The 20,768-nt window shown below is 35.3% G+C and overlaps 2 protein-coding genes across 4 annotated transcripts; one reads left to right on the plus strand and one right to left on the minus strand.

The window, feature by feature from the left end:
* LOC126715435 (BRAP2 RING ZnF UBP domain-containing protein 1) lies at positions 1-6,493 on the plus strand. Of its 2 annotated transcripts, XM_050416032.1 has the most exons (11): positions 3-447; positions 568-676; positions 769-883; positions 993-1,090; positions 3,581-3,687; positions 3,853-4,102; positions 4,451-4,504; positions 5,059-5,202; positions 5,371-5,435; positions 6,045-6,099; positions 6,191-6,493. In XM_050416032.1, the coding sequence occupies exons 1-11, from the start codon at positions 155-157 to the stop codon at positions 6,344-6,346; spliced, it is 1,446 nt and encodes a 481-aa protein (XP_050271989.1). In that variant the 5' UTR covers positions 3-154; the 3' UTR covers positions 6,347-6,493. The 2 variants fall into 2 exon arrangements, with proteins under 2 accessions (XP_050271990.1, XP_050271989.1); XM_050416033.1 differs by lacking the exon at positions 4,451-4,504 and having other exon boundaries at positions 1-447.
* A 612-nt stretch (positions 6,494-7,105) lies between these two features.
* LOC126715434 (topless-related protein 4-like) lies at positions 7,106-18,426 on the minus strand. Of its 2 annotated transcripts, none has more exons than XM_050416031.1 (26): positions 18,230-18,426; positions 17,885-17,974; positions 17,596-17,775; positions 17,320-17,433; positions 16,994-17,152; positions 16,702-16,879; positions 16,478-16,601; positions 15,998-16,107; positions 14,428-14,596; positions 14,201-14,310; positions 14,026-14,095; positions 13,802-13,875; positions 13,336-13,431; positions 13,159-13,254; positions 11,930-12,057; positions 11,596-11,830; positions 11,348-11,509; positions 11,148-11,243; positions 10,768-10,911; positions 10,355-10,465; positions 10,086-10,265; positions 9,389-9,517; positions 8,910-9,005; positions 8,256-8,444; positions 7,859-8,025; positions 7,106-7,774 (listed from the first exon to the last, which is right to left on the minus strand). In XM_050416031.1, the coding sequence occupies exons 2-26, from the start codon at positions 17,962-17,964 to the stop codon at positions 7,576-7,578; spliced, it is 3,396 nt and encodes a 1,131-aa protein (XP_050271988.1). In that variant the 5' UTR covers positions 17,965-17,974; positions 18,230-18,426; the 3' UTR covers positions 7,106-7,575. The 2 variants fall into 2 exon arrangements, with proteins under 2 accessions (XP_050271988.1, XP_050271987.1); XM_050416030.1 differs by having other exon boundaries at positions 17,885-18,069.
* Between the last annotated feature and the right edge of the window lie 2,342 nt (positions 18,427-20,768).

Genomic DNA, 20,768 nt, shown 5'->3' on the forward strand with positions numbered 1-20,768 from the left:
AGAAAAGTTTTTAAGTTCATTTCATCAGGATGGTCAAACTTTACTTAACCATCCCAACCGCCGATTTCCCGCGAAAATTTTTATCATTTCCCTGTCAAAAACTGAGTCAGCTCAGCTCGCCGATTCGACACAGTAGCGATCCCAACCATCTATCATGTTCTTCCTCCGAGTTCACTCACTGGACACCGATCACACTCTAAAATTGGAAGCCACCGAGTTCACCACCGCCACCACCACTCCATCAAATCCTAACCCTAACCCTAAATTCCGCGAACGCAGAGGCGAGGCTCACCTCTTCCGAAGCACATCGCACTCCTCGCTCCCAAACCCTAGCTCCCGATCCACTTTCCTCTTCATCGTCGCCGTCCCTAACTATCTCTCCTTCGACGACTTCATCCGCTTCTGCGAGTCCCGCATCGATCACGTCTCCGAACTTCTCTTCATCAGGTATTACTACTACTTCGAACCTGAATTGAATTTCTTACACTTTGTTTGGCTGCCGAGAAAGTTGAGAGAGAGAGAAGGAAAAAAAAGAAAGGAAATTTGAATTTTTTTTTTTTTTTGTAGGAACGATGGGATGGAGGATCGGTACAGTGTTGTGATTAGGCTGGAGAACCAGTCAATGGCTAATGGATTTTATTGCAATTTTAATGGGAAGAAGTTCTCACCGGGCGAGGTAGATGATATTTTCGTGTAGGTTTTGATTGCAAGATGATAAATTTGTACTCATTGAATTTGTGTGTGTTTTCTTAATGGTTGAATGTATAGGCTGAGGTATGTCATATTCTATTCGTGATGTCTGTTGAGTACACGGAATCGGAAGAGATAGCCAGAACACCTCCTGCCGGGTGTACCAAGTTACCTACTTGCCCTGTTTGTCTTGGTGAGTTAGAACCTTTTTTTTTTTTTTGTTTCTTTTATGTTTTGGTATGGATTAAAGTTGAGAATTAATGCTTGTATGGTTTTCTTTGGGTTTGGTGTGTGAATGTTAGAGAGATTGGACGCAGACACTAGTGGAATACTGAGAACAATTTGTGATCATTCGTTTCAGTGTCCCTGCATTTCTAAATGGACTTACTTATCTTGCCAGGTGAGCTAATTCTTGATTCCACAAACATTTCCTCTTTTGTGTTTTAAGTTCTTTATTGGAGAACTTGGTTGTTGAATATAAAGTTATCGTTAGTGTCAATGCACAAGAAAGTCCTTCATGGGCATGTCGTGCTTAAGACTTGTTCAATCCAATTTCTTGAATTTGGGGGTTCTCAAATGGCTCTATGCATACAGTGATGGTGATGTTGGTACAAAGCAGTGCCATCCTGTTATCATCTCACCTGGAGTACTGTTGGTGCTTTAACACCCTTTTTGTGTGGAATCTTATTTGCTTGGCCTTTTTGTTTTGATCTTGAAGCTCCAATTTCATTATAGTATTTTGAATATTGTGAAACCCACAATTTTTCATTGGTAATGTCACTAATGTTGTACCTTAGTTGGGGTTGACACCTGACCCAGGATAAAGAGCAATGAAGTCAAATCTAATTTAAAAGTTTTGGACAACTTGTTATAGGATTTGTGGAAGAACTAGGGTTAGGATTTTGGGATGGAAAAGGTTTGGACATGTTATGATCCTAGTGTCTCACATGGATTAAGTGTAAGCTTAACCATGTGTTTATAAGCTCTTTTTTTTTTTTTTTTTTTTTTTTGATAGGTAATCAGAAATTTATTAATAAAGAGAAAAAAGAAAAGAAAAGTACAAGTTGTTCATGATGATGAACAACAAGAAAAAAAGAACAAACAACACAGCAAAACAAGGTATCAGGAAACTAAGCTAAGGGAAGACATAAACTCAGAGAGAGACGAAGAATTAGTAAAACCCCAACAACGAGACCACTCCCAAAGACTACGTTGGCATAAAACTTTTAACTCGTCCAATGTCTTCTCATTATCCTCAAAGGAACGATGATTTCGTTCCAACCACACAATCCACATTAAGCACCCTGGAACCAAATTCCAAATGTCTGAATTATGTTTCCCAAGCCACTGATGCCAACAAGATAACAAACCCGTCACTGATCCTGGCATAACCCAATGAATACCAAAGGCCTAAAGCATAAAAGTCCAAAGGGAATGAGTAAAAGGGCAATGAAGAAGAAGATGGTCTACCGACTCCCCATCACAACAACACATACAACACCAACGGGCGACCCCTAAGCATTAGATTATCCAAAGTGAGGATCCGATCATGAGCAGTTGTCCACAAAAAGAATGCCACTTGCCTAGGAATCTTTGGTAAACACCCTTCCAAGGAAACAAAGAATTCGAAGCACCCCGAATCACACCCATGGGTTCTTAACAGAACATATTAGGGAAATATGTGGATTTAATATTGTAAGGTTAAGATTAGAGAAGAAAACAAAAGGGAAAAACTTCAGGATTTGGGGGGTGTTCATAGACTGTGAACAGTATCTGTAAACAATACCCTCAAATAGTGTTTTAGTGTTTTGAGGGTTTTGGAAAGCTACTTGATGAATGAGTGGTTTGAGGTTTCAAACAATAGAACTTCATCTTGTCTGAATTTTGATGAGATCACTAGAAATGTCAATGGAAAGTAGAAAGATAAACATACCTAAGAATCACACCTGTTGTTCATTGGCATCACACCTTGGAAAGGGTTGCTTGCATCACACAATCCTCAAGAGCAATAGTTGCTGAATTATTCATAAACATATTATTATTATTCCTTTTTTCTTTTTGCTGGTGAGTTACATTATTATTCCAATAAAAATCCTTAGATCCGTATATAGGCAGGTGACACTTACACCTTAAGGACTTGGACCCCTTGAAAACCTAATACAACTTGGTCTTCTAGGACTTTTACTACTGGGCCCAAACTAAATAACTAAACTCACAAATAAGAACCCTATTACTTAATAGAACCCAAATTAAGACCCCATGGCCCATTAGTACAGCCCATGTCCAGAGACCAGAAAATCACAGAATTGCCAGACATGAAAATGAATAAAACTAAAAGAAATCTGACCTGAACAACAAAACTCATAATCTACTAGCAAGCCTATTCAAGCTCCTAAGTAACCTTGGAACCTTGGCATCATCAGACATGTGCCAAATTAATGCATAATTATTAGAAATAATTTTGGGATGCTTTTTATATATGTTCAATTGTTGCTGCCATGGTCCCCCACCAATATTCTGTATAGCTTACTTAATAAAACATTCCCAACTTTCTGTGTCATAGTGAAAGTAAGGTCAAGATATACTTATCAAAAAAAGAAGGTAAGCTCAAAATATTATGTTTAGTGTTGGTCATATTACTGGTTGGATTAGCTATGCAAGTATGTAGCCATAACTTTGACTTGTTTAACTTGCATGATTCCATGGAAGTCTTAGTACAATACTGACATATTTGTTTTAGCTTGTATAATGCACACCTTCTCATGTCGACAGCCCTTGCATCTGTCTTATCTAGAGTTTGTCTTAAACTGTTTGACTGCAATAGAAGTGTCTGAATGTTGGGATAACAATATTGAAGAAGGTTTCTAATGTGCTTTCTGTATGTAATCAGGTCTGCCGATTCTGTCTGCAGCAAGATGAGAAACCAGCTTGCTTTGTTTGTGAAACATTGGAGAATATTTGGGTTTGTATGATTTGCGGTTTTGTAGGATGTGGAAGGTAATACATTTATTTTATTCTACATTTCTACTTCTTACTCTGCTCTTTTGTTTCTGAAGACTCTAGGGTAATAAAGCACTGATACCTTTTTTGTTTTATTTTTCTCTCCTAAACTTCTCTGGTAATTTGGTACTCATAGTTTATGACTTTATTTTCATTTTTTAGATATAAAAAACGCCATGCCATTGAGCACTACAAGGATACTCAGCATTGCTATTCTCTTGATATGCAAACACAACAAATTTGGGATTATGTTGGTGACAATTATGTTCACCGACTGAATCAGTCAAAAATTGATAGCAAGTTGGCGGGGATGAGCTCTCCTTGTATGTCATTGGAAGGAAGTTGTGGTACTTGTGGATGTAGTGAAGATTCTAGCATAAGTGGGGCCCTCTTTAGCAGCAAAGTTGAAGCAGTAAGATTCTCTTTTTATATTTTCTTTCTAAAATATTGAATATGCAAATTTTTCGTTATTAAGATTACTTTGAACTTACCACCCGTCCTTGTAGGCAGGATGGTACCCCCCCCCCCCCGCGCACAAAGTGCTTGGGGGTCCGAGCTGCAGGGTCAATAACATATTAATGTATATATTTCTAATCATCTAAAAAAATAAAAAAGAAAGAAAGAAAGAAGAAGATTACTTTGAACTTTGATTCTACCCGATATGCGTGCATGTCTACTACGACTTGGATGGCTATGAGTTGAACTTTTTAAAATATGAAGTAAACATGGATTAATCTTCAATTTATATGATTGACACCAGATTATGGACGAATACAACCATCTTCTTGCAAATCAGCTGGATACCCAAAGACAAGTAAGTTAATTATAAATTGACCCCTACTCCTGGCACCCTCCTCCCCCTATCCCCTGCCCCTTTCATTCTCCTATCCTGTATTCTCCCCACCCCTTGCTGGATGTTGATCTGGAGATATTCACTCATTAAATTTTAGTAGAATCTGAAATATGTTCTACACTTTTTTTTGTGTTTCTGTATGTCTCTCTTTCTCTCAGTCATTTATAGCATCTACAAATGTAGTTTAATTGTCTGGTAGAATGCGGGGTTCCAAGTCCATCCTTTGATTTGTCAGTTTTATGTCTCTGCTAGGGATGGGGGTGGGGAATTTAATTGGATGAGCTAGGGCTATTTTAAAATCTAAGTATCAGTGTGTCATAAATCATTGAAAGCCAATGTATTTGCTTGAACCGGTAGGAGTTTTTAATTGGGTTTCTTTTTCTGAGATATTTCGCATGGATAATTTTTCTCCATATGTGTAGTTAAGTTATTTATGTACTTCAAGTTTGGCACTCAGCATGTCCTCTTATAAATTTTCTAGAAGTTAATCTATATATACTTGTTTTTTTTCCCAGTATTATGAATCTCAAATTGTAGAGGCCAAAAGTAAAGTGGAAAGTTCTATTTCAGAAGCAGTGGAGAACGCTGTGACTTCCAAGATGCAGGACATCCAAAATAAATTGGAAAAGTTTATTGAAGAAAAAAATGCTGTTGCAGATGTAAGTTGTTAATTGTATACTAATCAAGTTTGGATATTTTAAATTTCTGTTTTATACTAGCAAGTTTAGTAGTTTCATCTAGGTATTGGCATAGCTAGGGTCATATTTAAATTTTTTACCTTGATCTTTAGCAATTTCTTTCCTTAAAAGAGTCCTTTTTGTCCTTAGATCAATCGAGATCTCATCAAGAACCAAGAAATTTGGCGAAAGAAGGCCAAGGAAACTGAAGAGAGGTACGCAATCTTTATTCTTCCATTTGCTTATCTTAATAATGACAATGTTGGATTAGACAATGACCTCTGAAATGTTGCTATAGGTAGCCATATACTTGTGACAGAAACTCTTGTTTAGGTAGAGGAAGACCAAAAATAACATTATTAGAAATAATAGAAAATAGGAAAATAATACATGTGGCCAACACTTAGCAAAAATTTGTTGAGGATCCATAGCCAACCCCAAAAAAATTTGGGGACTAAAGCTTTGTTTTTGTTTTTGTTTTTTTTTTTTTTTTTTTTGAGGGTGACTAAAGCTTTGTTTTTGTTGTTGTTGTTGTATATGTCCTATTAAATTATTACCTTAGCTTTTCAGGTAAAAATTAGCACTTCACGTTCAATTTATTATTGCACCCACACCCACCCCCCCCCCCCCCCCCCCCACCCCCCCCCAAAAAAAAAAAGGTTATAAAGCGATCAGCAATTAAGTTACCTGCATTAGTCCTCAGTAAATTTTACATCAGTAAGATAAGTAGTGACTGCAAAGATCTTTTTCTTGATTGTGGCAACTAATTCTTGCCTTACATTTTATCCTGGGTAAACCAAGTATTAAACTCCTTGTTCATATAGGGAAGCTGCTTTACTGAAGTCGAGGGATGAGAAGATTCTTGATCTGGAAGAACAGGTGCTACAATTACCTTTAAATTCTTATTCTTGTACGCCACAGCTTGAAATTTTCAGTTTTGTTAACGTTTGAATGACAATGATGATCACAGATCAGAGATCTAACCATCTACATGGAAGCCCAGAAAACACTTGGTAATATGACAGATTCAGATGGCATCAGAGATGGCACACTTCTACCATTATCTTATAAGCAGTCTTCCCCGGCAAACGGTAGAAGGCACACAAAGGCAGGTCGTAGGCGGTAGATGGTTATCATCTCATTGCGTGTAATGTATATTGATAGCATAACCAAATAACCATATTTTCTTGAGTTGGATAACGCGTCTTGTTGAGTGATGTTGTATAAAGATATTAATTAGATTTGGCATATGAAGCCATTTATTAGTCGTCAATGATGATAGCAAAAGTGATTTTGTTATTCTCTTAAGGCAAAAAACTGGGATTTTGAGTTGTAGTTATATAGGTATATGCTCACTGGGAAAAGGCTTACCAGTCTTGGGGGCATTCAATCATGATGGAACCAAGAATCTAGGATTTTTTTTCCAATAGATAAATATATTTACTGAGAAAAACCTAATAGTTTTAGGTGTATTCAACTCATCGTACAAGTAGCCTGAATATATACACGCGCGCAAAAGAAATTGTGAACTGCTCTAAGAATAATTCACACTGCTCCTTTCCCACACCTGTTCGGCTGTTCTGAACTTTCTTGTGGTGTGTCAACCTTAGCCAACCAAGTGGGTGATAGGCAGTCTTTTGAGTCAATAGTCAAATGCTCAAAGCTGCAACGTGGTTTTTGGTTTGTCATGATTCGCTACTCTTGTGATGTCACCGCATACATTTCAAGACTACAAATAAGGAAGCCTTCGGAGCACATTTCGTATTTCACTGAATGCGATGGCTAATACATCAGACAAAGAGTTTCAACACATCAATATGCAACGAGCCAATTCTTATCAACTGTAGTAGGTATTTTTCAGAGAAGATTAAATTAATGGACAGAGTAACCAAAATTATATTTCATAAATAAGACCTAGAAGTATCTGTGTTCACAACTCACCGGGTAAAAAAAATAAAAAATAAAAAGGGGCAAAAAATGCTGATTAACTTAGTGAAGGAAAATGATAAAATAGCCAGGGCCCAAGACCAAAGCAATTCAAGACCCGGAGTTCCTCTATAGTCAGACCTTAATCTTCCACTCAATCATCAATGGTACGCCGTCCTCCAAATTTACACCATAATCTCGTCTTCTTCAATTATGCTAAATGAAGGGAATACGTTGCCACCGTGCCTCAACCACAAATTTGTGTAAGATGCCACTAACAAACTTTCCCAGGTTGAGTTGAAGTATCCTAAACTATACTTATCTGAATTTAGCAGCTTCCCTAGAAAATCTAATATGCTGGGACCAGGTAAGGAGTCGCATTAATACATACAGTAAAATTCCTTGGTGAAATGAACACACATGGAACTGTCACCTTGGGGTTTGATCCGAACCAGCTGCACCAGACATGGTACTAGGTCCTGCGCCATTTTCAGTTGGTGGGGAGGTGCCCCATTTTCCTTCTGACTCCAATGGCTCAAGTATATGCACTCCACCATCTGTAAGACCTAATGCAAACTGATTGGGTTCGGATGGATGCGCCGCAATGACAAGAGGGTGCACTCTTAAGCTGTAAAAATTATATGTTGTTAGATAAGTTGAAGTGTGTAAATACAAGTCAATTGGCTAATTTATAAGTGATAAGAGTATGCACCTTGGGTTGGGAGGTAGATAAGCATTCTGATTTATTCGACATCTCAGTCTTAGTGTTGCAGCGGTAAGAACACCCACACTTCCATCTTCAAAGCTCACATATATTGACTGGCTATCACAGGAATATGTGGCATGTGTTATGGGCCCACTAATTTCCCGAGGGGCCCACTATTGGAGAAAACACAAGTTAATAATAATAATGTCAGTAGCCTTGAACTAGGTAAAACTAAATCCACAATTGCATTGATAACAAAGCTTAAATACCCAATGTACTCGTAAATGTGAATCAATTAAACAAATGCAATTACAATTCGAAAATACAATGCATGTTCAATTAGTTATGCAAGCATATGTCATGCAGTTATGTATCAATGCATGTATTTATATAACTGGCGCACCTGTTTAAGGCATTCTAATTTTGGTGCATCATATAATGCTATTTGCGTTTCATGAACAACCAGCAAATGCATCTGATCTAGATGAAATTGAACACGGGTATCCGCAAGGGGAGCTGCAGCTCGCCCACCTGGCATCTGTAAGGATTTACTAGCCTGTTTTTCCCATCCATCTGTGTTCCAAACACACAGCTGTAAAGAAAAACAAAAAATTAAAGTTGGAAAGGATGTGGGTGACATTTTTGAGTTGATGCATCCAATATGCATAATTTGGTCAAAAATTATTCATATTTTCTCCTATGGTAAATGCAAAGAAAAACAAAAAGAAAAAGGTTAACAAGTTTTTCTTTTTGTTTTTCTTAAAGTTAAATTTACCTAGGAGGAAAACAAGAATGCAAGGCATTGGAAAAGAGAAATAAAAGCATTGGCAAAGGCCTGACATAAAGAAAGTAAATAGAAACGTTTCTAGTGACATCCATTTTAGAGAACATCTCCAGTCAAGGCCTGCCCCTGTGGCCATAACGAACTGATCTTGATGTGAATAGTGAATGACAAAAAAGGGCTAAGTGTAAGCTAAACATGAAGGGGGTTGAGCCCTCAAAAGCATTTCAGCTGCTGGTTGGTTATGGTAACAGAAAACTCTTAATGTTTTTTTACCTGAGAGTCTGCTCCTGATGACACAAGCACATTTAAATTATGAGAGAAAGCAAGGCCTGTAATTCTTTTCTGATGACCTTTTAGCTTGGTCTTAACCTGTGAAAATGAAGCATGCAAGTTGTTAAAATTTCCAAAAGCCAGTTTGGTAATACTCCCCCTATCCCATAGTGTTGGTCCTTTACTTCATCTTGGGATATCACAAAATATTGTCCACTTTAAAAAGTCAATGGACACAATGTTAATAACTTTGCTAACTACCATTCACCTTTTTTGAAAAGTTGATATTCCCTTCTTATTTGCCATATTTGAGTTCAAAATAAAGGGGTAGTTTTGAAAAGTTATGGTGTTTTATTTGAAAGCAACACATTAAATAATACCCCCTTCAAATGTTAAAATTTCTGAACAGAACCAACAAAGTGGACAGAGGAAGTAACAAATTTAATTCCCACATTCAAGCTTCAGCTAGATAGAAGTAAGACCTCATCAACCCGAACATTATAAATTTGAATAGAAGAGTCCTCCATGCCTATGGCAATAATGTTATTGTCTTGAGGGTGAAATGCAAGAAATGTAGCAGCAGGAGGTGGGGGCATGAATGTTGTCATTGTCTGCAAGTGAAAAAGCCTCACAATAAATACAACCACAGATACAGAAGCAAATTTAATGAAGAGGCAAAAGAAGGAAACGTGTAGAGAACTCCCAACTAAAACCCAGCCAATATAATATCGAGATCAGTAATTTGCCCTGGGTTTTTACGTCGTTTTTCCAACTTAATAATTACTTCTGAAAAAAGTATCCCTATACTCAACCTGGAAACTGCATTAGAAACCATATAAACTTAATAATTACGGTCTCCATTATTATGGATATATAAGGACTAAAAATATATATAACATTGCAATAATCATGCCCCAAAACCAATATAAAATACCTAGGTGTATTTTTTAGCAGGAAGAATACTTCTGCAGTGACTTGGTCATTATTTTTTTGATAAGTAAATAGTGGAAAATAAAAAGGTTGACTTGGTAAATAATCTCCAGTAGAAGCTACATCAACACTGTTTGCGAGGTTTACTTGTTAAAATAAACTACATGCCAGGTCTGAGTAAAGTAATCAACCAAGTATACAGAATATACCCCCAATGATAAACCTATGCAAAGAAGCGCAACTATCTACCTTGAATGTCATCATATTGAATAAGGAAATTTTCCCCCCTGAAGCTGACATGACATAAGAGTCATTCTTTGAAAGCGCAAAGCATGAAACAGCATCCTCAGGGTTTGTATCACTAACATCATTTGTCATTAATATTCCGCTTGGAGGTTGCCATAATTGTGGTGATACACTAGCTGTGGCCTACAGGAAGAAAATTCTTTGTAAATAGTAAGCTTGTAGATATTAAAACAATCAAATGGAAATGCAACCTTCTGGAAAAACTTCTATACCTTCCCTGTTGAATTACGGTCATTTCTCTGCCATTTCCAAAGCTTATGTACAGCATTAGATGCCAGTGCCAATATAGCTAGACCAGAGTTTGTATAAATTAATCTAGAAACCTGAAGTAGTTGTCAATGTGTTAGAACCATAAGTGAAAACCAATACTAACACCATTTTTTAACCTCAAATTCAAAGAGATCTATACAACTGGTGTTTTATCATCAAATGCAAGACATATTTGAAGAAATTAGAGTTGCAATATTAAATTGCAAAGGACATGAAAATTATTAAGTGCAGCACACACTAACACTCTTTTTGTTTCGATGGAGAAAGTATTTATCATTTGAAAGTCAACAAAAGTTGGCGAAGTGGCACAAAAATTATATTCTTTCTAATAAGATTAGAGAGAGTGGACCCATACCCTCATTGCTGTTAAATTATCAGGGAGCCTCAAGGAGCGGCATTGTGATTGTTCATTGATCTCTGTCAGTTTCCAGATCCTAGATTTATCAACTGACTCATCAGCAATTCTGGGTTTTATATCCAAACTTCGACTATCATTGTTCTACACAAACTCAAAAAAGGAAAAAAAATTAATCACTTGATGTATAAATATTAACTTTAATGAACATCCAAAACGTATACAGTAACAAGCACATAGGTCAAATTAATCACTTGATGTATAAATATTAACTTTAATGAACATCCCTTGTAATAGCATGCATAGGTCAAATTAACAGATTGGTTCTTCTAATGAACTCTCATTAAGCACCCACAGAAGGGCAATAATTAAACACTCACCATTCCAACCATGGCTGCTACAGGAGGAGCCCGATCTCCAATGCTTGTTCCAACAGTTATATCGGTAGATCCAAAAGTGCCTAAAGAAGGGGGGGCCTATATACAGATTATGCAATTAGAAAATATAATTGAAACAGATTTGCTTATCTTACACATGCACGCGCATGTGCGGGGTGGGGGGGAGTGTTGGGGGTGTTTACCTTAACAGCTGCAGAAGCAACTCTAGAAGCATCAAATGTGCGATTCTCCACAGTTCTTAGAAGCCTAATTCCATCTGCATTTGCTAAGATTCTAACACCATTATCATTTGTTGAGACAGCTAACAGTATACCTTCCTTGTTAAATCTAATACAAGGAGAAGCCTGCAGGTTTGCAAGACCAGGATAATTGGTTGGCAAGAAGATTTCTAAAGATAAATCAACACTAAGCCAAGCATAAACATAATTACCGGTAAAGTACCCTCCGCTTCAGTAGTTGCCAATAACTGATTATTGTCCATGTCCCAAAATTTGACCAAGAAATCATCACCAGCAGCTAAGAACCGATTTCTAGTTGTATCAAATTGCACAATCCCCACAGTTCGCTTCCCAAGACCATGATATGAGCGCTTGACAGCACCTTCACTTTCATTCCATTCCACTAAGAATGATTCTCCTTCTTTATTTGTCCCACATGAGAACAACCTATGAGTTGCCCATAGATAATGGAAAGCAATTTCAGTAACATCATCATATGATAACAATTTTTTTTTTTTGGATAAAGTACAAATTTCATATATGGACCTTGTTCCATCGGCACTGTATGACATGGTGGTGGATGAATGGCCTGGTGCATCATAGTCAACTCTTGAACCCATGTTATCATACAACCATGCCTTTATCTTTCCATCAGTTGCAGTTGAAAAGATAAACTGGTGAAAAAAAAAATTAGGAAGCTTAGAAAATCCAACAGCTATATAATTTTTTTTTTTAAAGTAAAAAACCAAAGCAAATAACTCAAATGAACTCAAACCTGTCCATTTTCCTGGTTGCGTGTTTCCCTACTTTAATAAATTGACATGAGAAGCGCAAACAAATATTTATTTTAATTTAGACTTATTTGATCATGGAGTTGATAGTATTTCCCTTGGTCAATTGTATTTTATTTTAGGCCCTGCTATTTAATTAGGTTTATTAGTAATTTTATTTAAAGCCAAGGGTTTTTTTTTTTTTTTTTTTTTTAATTCAATCATTTGGATTTCTCAATTCATTTAGAATTAGCCATAAAGCGTTAGCTCATCAAGGTGGCTTGTTACATCGTTAAAATGATACTCTCTGCATAGGAGTACAATACTGTATATACTAAACCCTAATTCTAATTTTGCCCTAATGGTCTGATGTTGAATCTAGTTAACTCTAGGTGCTATCTCCTAGAGATTTATTCATGCTTGCTGCTGACTTTAAGCAAGCCTAGGTATTAACTCCTAAGTTCATCATTATTTTACATCTCTTTAATTTCCATGTTGCATTGTTTTAGTTTTTCCTACGTCAATAATTTGTTCCTATAACTATGGAAGTAGCTCTTTACTTCTTCATCCAGTCACAAAGCAAGCCCGACATGCAAACACTTTGACAAATCTGTTAGAGATTCTAATTATCCATGCTTCTCATAAAATGGCAGGACCTTGTAAGTAGCTTAGCAAGGCCAAATATTGGCAATGGAAAAAACACATTTTGACTGCAAACAATACATGAAAATCTTAGTAGTTAGGTTAAAACTAGTACAGATTCTCTTTCTTTCATTTTTCTTCTTTTTTTTTTTTTGGGGGGGGGGGGGGGGGGGTGAGGAGTCAAATAACCTATACAGATTTGCTGTGTGATTTAAGTGAAACAAAAATATATATAAAGCCCCCTCCTTTGTTTAAATTGGATCCTAACACCTTACTTTCATAATTAAAAGGAAAAAACAAATTTACAGAACAAGAGCACCTCATTTTCCTTGCTTTACAATCAATATAATTGAAAAAAAATACCTGAATATTTTCCTTGTGATGTGGACATACGGAATATACAGGTGCTTCATGACCCTCAAAGGTATACTGCCTAGTCCCAGTGGCTACATCCCACACCTGCAAAACAATCCTTGAAACATTATATATAATTTCCCACCCACAAAATCACATCAGAAATGGTTATAGAACAAAACAAACCTTAATGACTCTGTCCTCGCCACAAGTGACAACACAGAGTTGTTTATTTGGATAAGAGAAAGCAAGATCATTTACACTGCCAGCATGAGCCTCAATCTGAGAAACCAAAAAGAAATCCATCAGAAATTAGTTAGCCAAAGGGAACCATATGAAATTTTCGTAAGAAAGAAACTAAAAAAACATGAATTTAAAAAAAAAAATTAATAATAGGATTTTGTTAACAGATGCCCTAAGGGAATTTGTTTAAGAAATACTTTCAAAAACTTTTTATGGGAAAGGAAAAAAGCAAAAAATTTTGACAGTTTTTTATATTTTCCATAAAAGTGATATTAAAAACTTTTCTAAAATGGCTCATTAACAAAATTCCCTAATAAGGGAACTTGCTAACTGGACCCTTAATAATAATATGTTGAAGACGGCTAGGAAAGGAAACTCAACATTAGAGGGATTAGTTGATGGCACAAACCTCTAGGTGGTTTCGTAGATCATCACCCCCATGATAGGAGTATATGTGCACAATGTGCTTAGAATATGCAACACCTGAGTAGGGACAAGAAGAATCATGACTCACAACAAGCTCAGTGTCATTCTTATAACATTCTTTTTTCTAAGACACCAGATTCTCAGGTTTCTAAATCAAAAAACAATAATTAAACAGTACAATATATCAGCAAAAGCATTTGAACCCACCAAAAAGGTTTCCGTCAGGGCTCCACACAACGCGATTGACTGATGCTGTATAATCATTTGTCAGAGATGCCTATAAGAGAACAAGAAAAAGTGATTTTCACCAAAGAAGTGGTTTATTTACTAGACACCAAACATGACATGTGCAAAAAGAAAAAAACAGTATCAAAAGCCAAACCTGCAGAGCCACTGACCATGACCCAATATCCCAGACTTTGAAATTTTTAGAAGCAATCCTTTCACGACTACCTAAATCCCATACCATGACCTCACCCATGTTTGTTCCAACTGAAATTATTGAGGCACACGTATTAGGGGGGGGGGGGGGGGGGGAATGCTAACGATCCAGAATCCAAACCCAAATTTAAATAAAAACTCCATGCAAAAACAGAAACAGGTGCTCACCAAGAAGTAGAATTTGTTGCACTGGATGGAAATCCATACTCTTGACAGTTGATCCTTGATTAAGAGTCATAACAACCATCTTGGGCAAGTCAGAAGAAGAGTAGGAACTTTGACCATGGCTCTGGCCAGTGTATTGAACAGGAAGAACATTTACTGGCAGATTGTTGACCTGTTGAAAAATCATGTATGTATCACCAATTATGTAAACTTAACCTTTGACATTGTTCTTTCAAGAAAAGGCAAAAATTACACATTGAAGCATTTTTCAAGCAAAGGCAAAAGCCAAAAGTTAGGCTTGAAGACAAAGGACATCGACCTCAGTTTCACAAACTATAAGATTATTATCAAAATTTCATAAAATGACATGACAGTACAGCCAAAAGAATACCAATCATGTAATCACCATGAATACTGAGAACCCTACCCCTTCCCCGTGTACTAGGGACAGAAAAGGAAGCACAAACCAGAACCCAAACAAGTGAAACAACCGAATGAACATTTCTTCTAAATTTATCTACTCCTCAATTGTTTCAAATAAATATGGCCTAATATTAGAATCAAATTATCTGTATGAATTTTTTTTTTTTTTTTTTTTTACAAGTTCAAATTAATCTGTATGATATTTTTTATAATCACTAAAGGATTTTCATAATATATAAAGGATAATTCAATTTAATAGGCATTCTAATATATATGCTAAACAAGTACTTTTGAATGGATAAGTCAATTAATCATTAGTTAATAAAAAGTATGTAATATCTCATATGTAACCCCATCTTCACATTAAATCATTCTATTTTCTATGTCAATCTCCTTTCTCACTTCGATTGGTTGCTTGATGGCTTGATATTCAATCAGGAAAGTAAATCTCATTCCCTAAAGCCGAAATTGAGGCAAAGAGCTTTCCTCCTACATAGATTAAAACAGGACCACCCCATCAACCCACATCGTAAGACAAGTAGCATAGATGCAGCATGAGTACCTAGTTTCTAATCACAATGTCCCGTGGAAGTGAATAAGAACTGCAACACAATAAAAAAAGCGATTGAAGGGGGGGGGGGGGGGGGAATGGGGAAGAAAGAGGAGGAGATGCAACTCCCAATTGTGTAATAAGTGCACTCTGCAACTCACAATGTGCCACGGGAAATTTAAAACACCACAACATGAGAAAAAATGTGATTTTTTCCCCATATGCACTAGTACCTACAAGCACCCTCTATCCCATTATTTTGGAATAAGGAAGCATCATTTGAGCTACAACGTATTGGCAACACCAGAAAAACTAAGATTGAAAGAAAGAAAGAACAAAGAAAAGAGAGAAAAATAAATAAATACAACAATATTCAACCCCAATTGTGTAATAAGAGAACCCTCACATCTCGCTGACTGCATAAATCAATTTCCTTGAGCCTCAAAGAGTTGGCACCACAAGACTCAAGCCATGTTAAAAGATTGCCCAAAATCAGATGTGCGAAAACTTTAAATTTTAGTAATAGTACTAATTACTCAGATTTCTACTGAGTAAATCTAGTCATAAAGAGAAGAAATAGGATGAAAAAATATGTGGTACCTCATCAGACATTCCAAAAGGTCTAGCTCTCTTCAAGACATGTTCAGAATCAGCTGTTTGATAGTCCATAGCGGGGTTATTGGTAGGAGTTCTTGGGCGCTTCGACATTGCTGCCACCATCATAAAAACAGACACATAATGGGTAGAAATACATCAGTAAAATGGACACACAGAAGTTAACAAAAAAAGAAGGGTGCAACAGTGTCTTTATATTAAAATTTCATGCTTCTCTCAGGATTTTTTTTTTTTTTTCCTTTTTCGATAAGTATGCTTCTCATGATTTGTTAAATTCCGTGTTTCAATATCCTGATTATGATTTACCAATCACATCATCTTGATCAAGTACGCTTTGCTTATAAGTTATAACCAACCATAATAAGTAGACATGAATTTATATCAGTCTACAGTGTGGAACATCTATCGTTAGCAAAACAGTTCCAAAAGCAGCTGGTGAAAAGGCTTTGTATATTATATAACTACCTGCATTGTTAGCTGCAGCCAAACCTATGGGTCCTGCAGAAGCTGAAGGGTGAGGCACAGAAGATGGATTGGCCATCCAGCCAGCAAGAGACGTTGGAAGAGCGGCCTGTGTGGGCTGAAATGGCTATAAACATATAGAACAGAGTCAAATATCCAGCAATTCAAACTTCAAAACAGCTTAATTACCTAAAAGGCAGAGCAGTTATCATATAGTTCTCACTTACACCATGAGCGCTCAGTGGTGGGAAACCCCCTGCCTTAGGGACGGCACCCATTAAGGGATTCGTGACGGGGGACGGGGCTCGTGCACCATTTGGTGTTGCACAAGTGTGGTCTACAAATAGTGTCTTAATGTCAGGGTTAGGCCTTGGGTTCTTACAAAGTTGATGCTGCCAATTTAAACTGCAATCCAATGCAAAGAAATGTAAGAAGATAGTAAAAATATATGTATTACTTAAAGCAAGACTGTACCAATGAGTCTAAAATACAAAGAAAAGGCAAGAATTTCTCAAGGACCTCTGATTAATTAGAGTTCGCAATCTTGAGTTCTTCAATGGAGGAAATTGAAGCTTATCACGAAACAGGGGATTAGCTTCTATCAACTTTTTTAGCTCAGCAAGCATTATACCCCTAGCAGACTTAGTATCTCCATATTTAGATAGCTGTTCATTATCTCTGCAAATTAATTATTAAAAAAAAAAAAAAAAAGAAGAAGAAGAAGAAGAAGAGAAACCCATGAAAATTTTAGCTTACTTAAAAAAATATGGTCTGTAGTCATTATCATAACAAACGCAAGAACCTGAAATATACAAAAACAATTCTCGAAATCACATTTTTCATACCGGAAGTTTTCCAAAGTCAGAAGCTGCGTAATTTCCTTAAAAAGGTCTTCATTAAATGCAGCGAACACTTTCAAGTCCTTAACTAAAATCTCCACTGCTTTAGCACGATCCCGCCTACCAATTATCAATTTTTTAAATTCCATTTCTCAATATTTTTTTCAGACAAAAATTAACCAACAACAAGTAGCAAACATTCAAAATGAGCAAAGCTAACAAAGCCATAGTTCAACACAAAATCCAAAATTCAATACAAAGCATTAAAAAAAAAACACATACTTATCTAAAGCTTCAAGGTACTTCTGCTTGCGAATCTCAAAGAAGATCTTCATGGAGTACCTATTATCATCAACTTTTGTGAAACCAGAAAGGTACTTCTCCACCTCCTCCCACTCACCATTTGTCACCATATCCTCAAAATACCTCATATTGAAGAAAAACCCTGACTCTTGCTCCAACCTTTCGCATCCACAATCACCATTATTTACCAAATATATTATACAAAAATATAAAATATAAAAAAAAAAAAAAAAAAAAAAGAGCAAAATTAGGGAAAAAATAAGCGTACTTGTGCACAGTTTCTTTGAATTTCTCTTCGTCGAGAAACTGAAGTATGAGAAATACGAGTTCTCTGCTAAGCGAAGACATGGCTTTGTCTCTAACAAAAAAATCAAAAAAAAAAAAAAAAAATCGAACAAAACTACCAGAAAGATCTACACCTTCACAGATCGATAACACTTCAGCATCAAAATCCTAAATTATGCACCAAACACGTACCCAAAAAAAAAAAAAAAAAACACAGATTTTCTCAGTACAAAATTTCAACGAGGAAAAAAAAATTAACAAAAATTAAAATTTAAAAAAAAAATACAGAGAGAAAATAGGAAAATGAGGAAGAGAGAGAGAAAAATACCTTAGAGAGATTTAATTTTTCACAGATCGGAAGGTTTGAGAGAATTTCTGAGTGGTTTTTCTAAGCTTCCATAGCTTTGTGTTTTCTCTCTCTAGCTTTTGTTCGCTTTGAGAGAGCGAGATATGCCTTGTCTGAGTATTTATACAGAAAAAGGGTTAGGGATTTGGAAAAATGTGAGAGAGAAAGAGAGGTCTGAAGCGAAGAAACAAAGGAATCGGACAGGTTTAAATACCGTGATGAGAGACAAAAGAAACGAGATGAGATGGATTGGCTTGATAAGTGGATTTTATAAGACCGTGTACGAATTTGTAAATGTGATAAGTGAGTGTGATATGTAGGGTGATAAGTACTGTTGCTTATAAGGGTCATAAATACGCCTGGATTTGGATTTATTTTCGGCTGGATTTGCGGGCTTTTCAAAGAGTTGTTACTGTTAATTAGTACTACATTTTAAACTTTTTTTTTTTTTAGTTTTTAGTTTTCTTTTTCTTTAAGTGGCAAAGCTATTATGTGGTCGGCATTGTTTTCCAATCTCTGAACTCTGTTCCCTTTTCCAACGTTTTGTGTGGGAGAAGGTAGCTCGTGGAACACTTCTATCATAGACCAATAAACACCATCTTTTCTTTTCTTTTATATTTTTTTTTATGGAATTCTACTTTAATCTAATTTAAGTGTATATATGTGAAATTTCATCTTAAAAACGTTTTTTTTTTTTTTATAAATGTTATGTTCCACAATATTTTCATATTATTTTCACAATAATTTATAGATAGTAAATTGTTATCGATTCTAACTTGAATTCATACTTATAATTACTTTCTTTATCCAATAGTAATAGTCAATAATAACTCATGACTTTACTTTTGAAAATGTTACGATTATAAATTTTTTTTTCTTTTATAGACTTTCTCCTTTTCATATTTCTCTTTATGCTTTGCCACCATAATATGTACTGTCTAAGTTGGTAGAATATAAAATAGAACAGTCAAATAAGATTTTTTTTTTTTTACCATTTTAAATTTTCATTACTTTATAAGAAAAACATAAACATAGAGTGAAATATTCAAATAAGACTGAATTTTTTATTTTATTTTTTTCATTATAATTTATAACCATCGCTTAAATCACATGAAAAGAAAACCACGTATATGTGGATTCCACGCCACATTGTATTTACTATTTATAACAAAGAATAATAAAAATTTACTATTCTTCACTGCTATATTTTGTCAGTCAAGAAATTCAAAGCATATTGTTCAGTTTTTAACTTTGAGTGTATAATTGTATCACATTGAACTTAAAATATTAGGTCTTGTTAACAAGTGTAATAAGGGCACATGTTAAAGACTAATAAATACTCAATTATAAACTGTAATGCACATGTTTTTATAAAATAAAATACATGCGGTAATAATTCATTGACTTTCAGACACAAATTCATTGTGGTTGTGTATGTTTATATATATACATATATATAATTTGACTTTATTTTTTGAAAAATATATAAAAACATTATTTAATAAAGCATTAATTACATCTTAACCACTGTTCTTAGACCTTAGTAGATTCGTTAACAAAATCCTACAATGTTTTATCTTCTGAAATGCATGAAAAAAGAAAAGGAAATTCATAAATGCTAATAAATAAACTCGCCGTGACGGTAACTTCATTACACATTTTGGAGCCACCTAATAAGTAAGATTAGATAATCAACCTTGTAAAATGACAGTTTTTCCACACCTACCGCACTTTATTGAACTACCATATTAATGTCGAAGAATACCCTACTTTTTTTTTTATTGTAAGAATACCCTACTTTATGTACTATAAGAACGACATTGTAATTACCGTTAGATTACAAGGCAACAAAAATTTATCCGTTAGTTAACATTTGTACCTAAAAACTAAAAAGTGAACAAATGTATCAGATCCATTTCACAGATATTCTTAAAATATTTATTAATGAACTATTTTTAAATAATATTTTCATGAAAAATGTAAAAATGTTATTTAAAAAATCAGTTTTTTTTTTCATAAAAAAATTTTAAAAAAATTTTCTAAATCAATGTGTGTGTATATATATATTCAATGAAATTTCTATGAATTTATCCAGTTGTGTTTCCTTTTTGGAGGAGAAGAACAATTTGTATTCTCATGGATGTGATTTATGAACAGCTTATTTCAATGTGTGAATATGACAAACAGTAACGACTAATTTATTATTCACTGGTATTGAAAAACAATAATAAGAAACAAAATAAACATGGTTGCATTTTTTTTTTTTTTGAGAAAATGGTTGCATGTGAATGTAAACCCTAATTAAATGATGTACATGTACTATTGCTGCTTCGAGATTGGTCGGCACGCATGATAATAGATAGGGGCGTCCAGTGTACATTGTCTTTATTGACTTTCCAAAAATGCAAGACCACATGGTGCTTAAAAAATTGAATAGAAACAAAGAAGGGGAGGTGGGAAACAAAGTAGAAAAATATGCTGTAAACTCTGCCATTCGATCTTTTTTCCCTTAAACCCTTAA

Source organism: Quercus robur, chromosome 2 (assembly GCF_932294415.1).
Source record: "Quercus robur chromosome 2, dhQueRobu3.1, whole genome shotgun sequence".
NCBI classification, from domain to species: Eukaryota; Viridiplantae; Streptophyta; class Magnoliopsida; order Fagales; family Fagaceae; genus Quercus; species Quercus robur.

Bases quoted from the DNA above. Each gene is read 5' to 3' on its own strand.
- LOC126715434 (XM_050416031.1), bottom strand. From the start codon at position 17,964: ATGTCTTCGCTTAGCAGAGAACTCGTATTTCTCATACTTCAGTTTCTC. The intron at 17,776-17,884 runs GTACGCTTATTT...TGGATGCGAAAG, and splicing joins TTCAAAGAAACTGTGCACAA to GTTGGAGCAAGAGTCAGGGT. The intron at 17,153-17,319 runs GTATGAAAAATG...ATTAATTTGCAG, and splicing joins CTGACTTTGGAAAACTTCCG to AGATAATGAACAGCTATCTA.
- LOC126715435 (XM_050416032.1), top strand. From the start codon at position 155: ATGTTCTTCCTCCGAGTTCACTCACTGGACACCGATCACACTCTAAAA. The intron at 4,505-5,058 runs GTAAGTTAATTA...TTTTTTTCCCAG, and splicing joins AGCTGGATACCCAAAGACAA to TATTATGAATCTCAAATTGT. The intron at 6,100-6,190 runs GTGCTACAATTA...TGATGATCACAG, and splicing joins TTCTTGATCTGGAAGAACAG to ATCAGAGATCTAACCATCTA.